This window comes from Hippopotamus amphibius, chromosome 2, assembly GCF_030028045.1.
Source record: "Hippopotamus amphibius kiboko isolate mHipAmp2 chromosome 2, mHipAmp2.hap2, whole genome shotgun sequence".
Lineage (NCBI taxonomy): Eukaryota > Metazoa > Chordata > Mammalia > Artiodactyla > Hippopotamidae > Hippopotamus > Hippopotamus amphibius.
This window is the reverse complement of record NC_080187.1, coordinates 215917767-215925757: the sequence shown is the minus strand read 5'-3', so window position 1 is coordinate 215925757 and position 7991 is coordinate 215917767. Positions and strand designations below refer to the sequence as shown.

Here is a 7991-nt window from a genome sequence, read left to right as displayed (position 1 = left end):
TGTTTTAAACCACTAAACTTTGGCGTGGTTGTCATGCAGCAACAGTGTAACTGATATGGCCCTTTAGCCCCTTCTGTACCATCTTTACCCAGACTTGGCCTGGATGAGGTGGTGCTCCTTGGCATCCGTTGATTGGACAGGAGATGAGTGCCTGACTTAGAGGCAGCCCCATTGGCTGGCAGGTGGCCAATCAGATTTTCTTTCCTCTGGAGACTATGAATGGAGTGACCAGAGATCCTAGCAAGCCCCACTGTGAAGGCCACTAAGCTGGGGTTTTAGAATGGGAGCTGAGGACGATGACTTTCAGCCCTGTGCGGGCTGTCATGTCATCAGAGGACACCAAATGGAGGAGACCAGCAGGAAAGCTGATAGACCATGGAACCAGGTTCTGTGAGGGCCCCAATAAATCGCTTAACTCCAGTTGGTCTGCTCTGACCTTGTTCCTTATACCTCACGAACCCTAGCTTCAGGCCATGAAAGGCTCAAGGTCCCTGAGGACACATAATACCTGCCAGGGCTCTACACTGCTCCTCTGACCCCTTCTCCTTTGCTCCCTGTGACCTCCATCACCCCAATACACACAGGTTGTGGCCTTGTCTTCCAGGGCTCCAGGGCATGGCCACTCTTTTACTACCCTGGGCAGCCAGGGTTGATAGCCTAGAGTCTGCTGCCATCCTCCCCACACAGCCCCAAGGCCTTTAGTGACAAATCAGAGGGCATGACCAGGTTCCCGCTCTTTGAGATCCCCATTGTGTTCCCTATGCAGGTCCTGAGTTCAGCCACCACCTCTCTGCTTGTCCATAATGATGTCATGCTAATAGCAGTGGTCACTGTTGTACATCAAACACCTAAGATGGTGTCTGAATGAAGGTCTGCCTGATTCCAAAGTCCGTGCCCCATCCACCACTCTGCTGTGTGACTCTAGGCAGGTGACTTTCCCTCTCTGAGCCTCAGGTTCACACTCATGAGGGGTCAACCAGGGAGGTCATGGTGTTTGCTGCTCCCTCTAATACTCATCCTGCTGGATGCTGTCCTTGGCCCGGTCCACTTGCTTGTCCAAGGGTAGGCTCCCAGGCTTACCACCCTTTCTCTTTAAGGTATGCTGTCTCCTGGAGGAACAGGCCTGGAGGCTGCCTCTGGTCTTGGTCTTCAGGAAAGTGGGCTAAACTTTCAGGATTCAGGATCTTGCCTTTCCCCCAGTAACTTGGACCCAGGCAGAAAGGTGGGCAAAGCAGCCACCTCCCTATAGGGCTTGACGGGGCAGGACACCCTGACTCCACAACGCCACTGGTTCCGAGGCAGACTGCGGCCATGTGGTGAGTGGTATCCGTGCCTTCCCTTTCTCTGTCGGAGGCTGTCAGGCCATGGAGAAAGTAACCGCTCCAGCCTGACTTTACACGCTCTTCCCCTTTTCATCGGCCAGGATTCTTAGCAGTTGAGTTCAGTACCCTCTTCTATAGATGAAGGTCCCACAGTTAGGAAGGGGCAGCACTAAAACCTAGGCTGCCTAGCCCCCAGCTGGGGCTTTCGGGTGCCCAGGCTCTTTGGCTTGGGCCAACCCAGCCCCCTGACCTGGGGTGCTCACATCCCCATGATCTGACTCTCTCCCCAATCTAAAAACAACCTCACCGTGTTCTTCTATACTGAATTTCCTCAGGGGTCAACGTCCCTCCCAGCAGCCAGGAAGATATTGGCCCTGCTCCTACGAGAACCTCGTGAAGCCCAAGGGATCCCGGCATGCCAGAGGGGTTAAATAGCAATCCCATGGGCTGCCTTCTGTCGTGAGGCCAGTGTCCACCAGGGCATCCAGGACCGGGGAGATGGAGAGCCCGTGCTCTGTCTCTCTCTGGAGGTGGGCAGGCCTGAGAGGTTCTTTAAGCCTCATGTGATACCACTGGCCTCTTGTTGTATACAAGCTGCCCCCATGTCCAAGACTCCTCTCCCTGCCCTTGAGCTCCCCAAAGTCATCTCCTGCCAGATGGGGGTCCCCAGGCCTGGCTCTGAGAAGCCCTGAGCCAGGCTTAGACGTCTTCGGCTCTTGGAACTTCCAGGCCCTGGTCCTGTCACTTAGAAGCTGCGTGGCTTTGGCTAAGCTACCCACCCTCTCTGGTCCTGGCTCTGCACCAGAGTTGGACCCACCAGGAATCGTCGTCACTACCATCGGTAGAGGGCTTACTGAGTGCCAGGCACTACATCAACCAACCTATGCTCCCTCACGTAACCTCCTAACGACCAGAAGTCATAAGATCGTCTTCCTCTTACAGATGAGAAGACCGAGGGTCAGAGGGGTTAAGAAACAATCGCAAACAGCTAGTAAGTGCTGGAACAGGACCTCAAACTCAGACCTCAGAGTCTTATTACTAGTCTGGGCTGCCCGCCCCCTCGGCCCCCGGGACCAGCAACCTTTTCCACACCAGAAATCTAGGATCCTGTGGGAAGAGGATCCTATTTCTTCCCAGGATAAAACCACCCTTCAGAGGGCTTGAGGCTTCCCCAGAACCAGGGACAGTCTGATGGTGGGTGCAGATGTGGGCAAGTGTACAGACTTCATCAGCCAGAAGCCAGGAGCAGAGTGGGCTCTTGGGTACATCTGTAAATTGAATAAATGAATGAATGAGTGACTGAGTGCCAACTCCATGCCACACTCTGCTCACCCTGTCATCCCACCAGAGGCTTGGTTTAGAAGTTGCTAGGCACGCAGCTACCTAGTTCATGCCAGCTTGGGTGGGTGGGGCGTGAGCCCCAGGAGGAGCCCTGATTGGAGGAGCTGCATTCTGGAAGTTTCTTGCTGCTGAGGGCTGAGTTCCCTATTGTGTCCCCCCACCCCCAAGTTCAGCTAAGTCTGTGCGCGCGGGTTCCTGCATTGCTAGATTCTCCCCTAGCCTGAGGGTTAACCCTGCTGCCCACTGTGGGGCTGATTCCAAGGAGTCCCCAAGTAGAATGAGGAAACTAGGAGGGGTGAAGCCAAGCCTTCCTGATCCTGGTGCCCCTCCCTGTCTGATGGAAGCGGGGGGTGAGCACATGGTCTGCTGGCCCAGCTACTGCCCCAGATTCTAAGAGCCCATGGATTCCGGGAAAGTTACAAGGGGACCTGTCTGGCTCTTTACACTTCTGTCACCCAGAGCATCCCTTTCCAGAGTTGAGTTTGGAGCATCGAGGTTTGAATGGAATGAACAGGGCTGGTCGGCTCGTATGCAGGTCGATCCCGATCCCAAACCCAGAACCCTTCAAAGCCCAGGGTAGGCTCAGAGTAGAGCCTGGTGGAAGATGGGGCAAGGCTGAGGTAGTGACCTGGATCTGGGCAGTCCTGAGGGCAGCCCCAGAACTGCCTTCTCCAGCCCCAAAGAATGGGAACTCTAGATGGGACGTGGCATACAGTAGTCATTTGATAAATGCTTATGGAAAGAAAGCCTGGTGTTTCCAGTCCCTGGATCAAAGGTCCAGGTCAAAGCGGCAAGGGGCTTCTGCCTGGGGGGACCCCACACCAGAGGTGGTGGAAGCTATGATGCTTCTGGGCCTCAGGACCCCCCCTGGGGGTCTAGAGCCTGGCCATCCAGGCAATGCTTGTGGTCACCGCCAGGAAGCTGTCCTGGGAGAAGCCTCCGGAAGTCCCTGGAGGCAGCCCTCCCCTGGCATGCCCCCAACCCTGACCCCATGGAGATCCCTCAGGAGCCCCACCCCTCAAAGTGAAATAATAATGACCATAAGGAGAACAGCCACCCACACATGTGCACAGCGCTTTACAGGTTACAAAGTGTTTCACATGCATCATCTCATCAGTTCCTCACAACAGCCCTGTGAGGTAGGCACGGCGGGGAGTAGCGTTTCCATTTATACAGATGTGGAGACTGAGGCCCAGAGAGGGTCAATGACCTATTCGAGGCCACACAGCAAGTCAGCAGCAAAGCTGGGACCAGAGTTAGGCCTCGGCCCCTGGCTCTCTCCACTGACCGTGCTGTCCTCCAGGAGGACCCCAGCCCCTGTCCAGAGTCTCAGCCACACCCGAGCCAGGCCCCACCCCTGGCAGCTCAGCAAACAGGCCCTCACCCCCACTGGGCAGCGCTGTTCCCTCCACCCGCTCTCTGCAAACAGCCTGCCCAGAGCTGGGCCCAGACCCACCACCCAACCTGCTCCTGGCAACTGCCCTGGCCGGGTGGGCAGGAGAGTGGGGCTGGAACCTCCTTCCCCGTTTTCCTGAGTGATCCCTCCCCACAGGGGAAGAGAAGAGAGAGGAGGAAGAGGAGGAGGAGGAGGAAGAGAAAACCAAGAAACTGAGTTGGAAGAAGGCCCTGGAGCAATCAGGAGGTCAAAAGTTTGCATTCTGACTAGCTATAGGAAATAGTTTTTTTTTTCTCTTTTTATTATTTCAAGTTTTCATAAAAATCCATAATTATTGAAACCCAAGTTACAGAGGAAGTTCGTAACTTTTTTATTGAATTATCGACTGTGCCGCGTCAGCTTCCGACTCCAGCCTGTCAACGTGTGCCCCTGTGCAGGTGGGGCCCCCAGGCCTGGACTTCTGAGGTCCTGGTAGAAAGAGGGCAGGCGGTGAGGGCCGGCGGGGACCGCAGGGAACAGGGTGGGGGGTGGGGCAAAGGAGTGTGTGTGGAGGGGCCGGGAGGAGGTGGGAAGGACTGGAGAGTGAGCGGACGGCGGCCAGGCCCCTTCCCCTGCCCGGCACACCCGGGGGTCCCTGCCCCCCGCCCCGTCCTCATATCATCTTCATATTGAACTTGCGAGGTGCGTCGGCGGAGCTGATGCCTGCGTCCGACTTGCGGGGCACATACTCAATCTCGATGTTGTGCTTCGTGTTGCCCTTGCCCCGGCTCCAGAGAAACAGCAGCACCAGGCAGAAGAGGACGACGCCCAGGAAAGAGATGAAGCCCATGGTGGTGGCGATGATGAGGGTCTTGATGTCGAAGGGGAAAGGCACGGTGGCGCGGGTGCTGTTGGCCTCTCCCTCGCCCGGCTGGTTGGAGATGAAGGCGAAGGTCTTGTTGGGCTGATGGGGCCAGTCGGGCGAGTAGCTGCGCACATGCAGGTGGGCGGGCATGGAGTCGTTGCCACCCGCGTTGGCCGCGATGCACAGGTACGTCCCGTTGTCCTGTACCTGGGCGTAGCGCACCTCCAGCGTGCCGTCGGGGAAGACCGTGAGCCGCCCGTTGCTCTTGGCCGAGACCAGGTGCTTGCGGGGCGAGAGCCAGAGGATGGCGGGCGGCGGGTCGCCATCTGCCCGGCACACGAACTGCACCGTGTGGCCCTCGTCCACAAACACCTGCTGGGCCTTGCGGTCCCGGATGCGGGCGCGGCGGCAGGTGAAGTAGTTGGGCAGGAGAACGTCAGGGAAGTCCTTGAACTCCTTGCCCTGGACGAACTCGGGTGTGGCGCACGTGGGCTGCTGCCGGTTGAAGTTGAGCCGCCAGCGGCGCCGGAACACCCACAAGAGCCGGCAGTCGCAGGCCAGCGGGTTGGAGTCCAGGATGAGCGTCTCCAGGTTGCCCACCGAGTGGAAGGCCGACTCCTCCAGCGTGGTCAGCTGGTTGCCGGAGACGTTGAGCACGCGCAGGTGGTTGAGGCCCCGGAAGGCGTAGGGCTCCACCACGGCCAGCTGCCCACCCACCAGCTGGATCTCCTGCAGCCTTAGCAGCTCATGCAACATGGAGCCCTCAATGGTGCTGATGGGGTTGTAGGAGAGGTTGAGGAAGCGGAGATAGACCAGGTGGCGCACGGCCAGGTAGGGCACAGCGGTCAGGTTGCAGTGTGTGATGGACAGGGACGTCAGGTTGAGGCCGTAGAGACAGTTGGGAGTCATGGTGTCCAAGTAGGGCCAGTGAGAGATCTCCAAGACCTTGAGCCGGTACAACCTCTTGAAGGAATAGTCCCGGATGGCGTTGATGTTGAGGTGCCGGAGCCGCAGGACGATGAGACCGTGCAGGTGGGACAGCGCCTCGGTGGGGATGGAGGTCAGGTTGCATTTCTCCAGCGTCAGCTGCTCCAGGCTGTTGAGGCCGCTGAAGGCTCGGTGGGAGATGTAGACGAGGTCGTTGTCGCCGACCTCCAGCGACTTGAGGTTGTACAGGTCCTGGAACATGTAGTCCAGCAGGATGACGATCTTGTTCTCGCTGATGTCCAGCTTGGTCAGGTTACTGAGGCCGGTGAAGACGCCCAGGGGGATGAGTTTCAGACGGTTGCTGCGGAGCCCCAGCGTCCGGAGGTTGAAGAGGTTGTTGAAGGCGCCGGGCTCCACGGCGCTCACGATGTTCTCATTGAGCTCCAGCTCCTCCAGGTGTGGGAAGCTGGCAAACTCGTCCTGGTTGAGCGTTTTGATGCGATTCTTGCCCAGGTCCAGCAGGCGGGTCTCCGTGGGGATGCCCTCGGGTACCGCCACAAAGCGCTTGCGGTGACAGAGCACGGCGCGGTCCTGGGCGGAGCACTCGCAGCGGGGCGGGCAGCCTGTGGCCGAGCCTGACAGCACCGAGCCCAGCACCAGCAGGAGGATGGGCTGCCAGCAGGCCAGGAGGGGGCTGGGCATGCTCCTCGCGCCCCCCGCCAGCATCCTCTCGCTCACCTGCGACCAGGAGCAAGCACAGGACAGAGGGGGCGGTTAGCGGGCAGTGTTTGCTGGACCCCCGCCCAGAGCCCTCTGTGCCCTTTGCCCTCCTGTCCTGTCAGGATGTCCCTGACACAGAGAGAGGCAGGGGTCCAGAGTGGCATATGACACCTGCCTGGGACCCCACAGTGAGGTCCTGATGCCCGGGCCAGAGGGCCTCCTGCCATCCCATGCTGCTTCCTCCGTGCCCCTTACCCTGCCCAGAGCCCGCCTAAAGCACCCTCCAGCATCCCTGGGATCCAGGGGGTTCGTGGAAGGGGTGGGGTCACTTCAGATAAGCCTGGTATTGGCACCCTAGGCTGCATCCACCTCCTTTCCGTTTTACATTTTATAGACAGTACAGCCCCAGGCATGCACCCCGCATCCCACCTGGTGCCCTGAGCCTCAGCTTCCCCTGAGGGGCTCAAAGGCTGAGGCCTCTAGGAACAGCCAGCAGAGGAGCACATTTGGGCTCCAGCCTGCTGGGCAAGGGCTTCTGAGGCTGCTGGGACCCACCCTCTCAGCCTTCAGCCTGAGCGTCCCCAGGCACAGGCACCATGGCCCCCTCCCCATCAACACTGTGCTGAGCCCAAAGCCCAGAATCCTGAGCCAGCAGCATACCCAGCAGCTCCTGCCAGTGCTCCTGAATCTGCTCCGCAGTCAGGTTTCTGGATCAGTGGAGGGCACCCCCTTCCAGAAAGCCAGGACCCAACCCCAATGCCTCCCTGTGGAATCCTTCCAACTCTCCCCTTCCTTTGGGTCCCCACCGTGACCCAGCCAGGCTCCTGAGCTCAGGCTCCTGCTATTCTTTCCTTCTGGAATGTCCCTTCCCCCGCATGTTGAAATCCCATCTTCAAGGCCTAATTTAGTGTCTACTGCTCTGAGCTTTTACCAATCCCCCGTTGGAAGTGTCCTCTCCTTCAAAGACCACCCCCCACCCCTGCCCCAGGCTTCATCCGTCTGTCTTTCCAGCTGCCAATCACTCTCCTAGCACTAGGATTCTTTGCAGCTGCTGGTCTGATGGGGGAGCAATCAGACCACCACAGCCCAAGACAGCATAGGCAGCTCTGGAGGTGCCAGTCCACGTTGTGTCATCGGGGACATGAGGCCTTGGTACAGCTGAGGAACGTGCAGGACTTGGGTGGTGAGGACAAGGAAGATGGTGCCGGGATACGGGCCCAGCCTGAGTACACGCTGCAGGTGGCGTGAGTAAGGGGTGTGCGGGAGCTTGTCACCCCTCCTCCTCGCCCGCCATTACTCCTGGCCTGTGTTCAGAGGCCCCTGGCTCCCGCTTCTGCCTAGACTGCGCTTCCCTCCTCTATCTGTGCCACCCTGTGGGAAACTGGCCCAGCAGGGTACTTAGGGGGCTGGGAAGACTAGTCTGGACTCCTTCAGACTCCAG

The 7991-nt window shown here is 58.6% G+C and overlaps 1 protein-coding gene across 1 annotated transcript; it reads right to left on the bottom strand.

Annotated features, from left to right (window-relative positions):
- Positions 1-4667: 4667 nt before the first annotated feature.
- LINGO1 (leucine rich repeat and Ig domain containing 1) lies at positions 4668-6565 on the bottom strand. Its single transcript, XM_057723998.1, has one exon. It carries the CDS (start codon positions 6554-6556, stop codon positions 4712-4714), a length of 1845 nt encoding a protein of 614 aa, XP_057579981.1. The 5' UTR covers positions 6557-6565; the 3' UTR covers positions 4668-4711.
- Positions 6566-7991: the final 1426 nt, after the last annotated feature.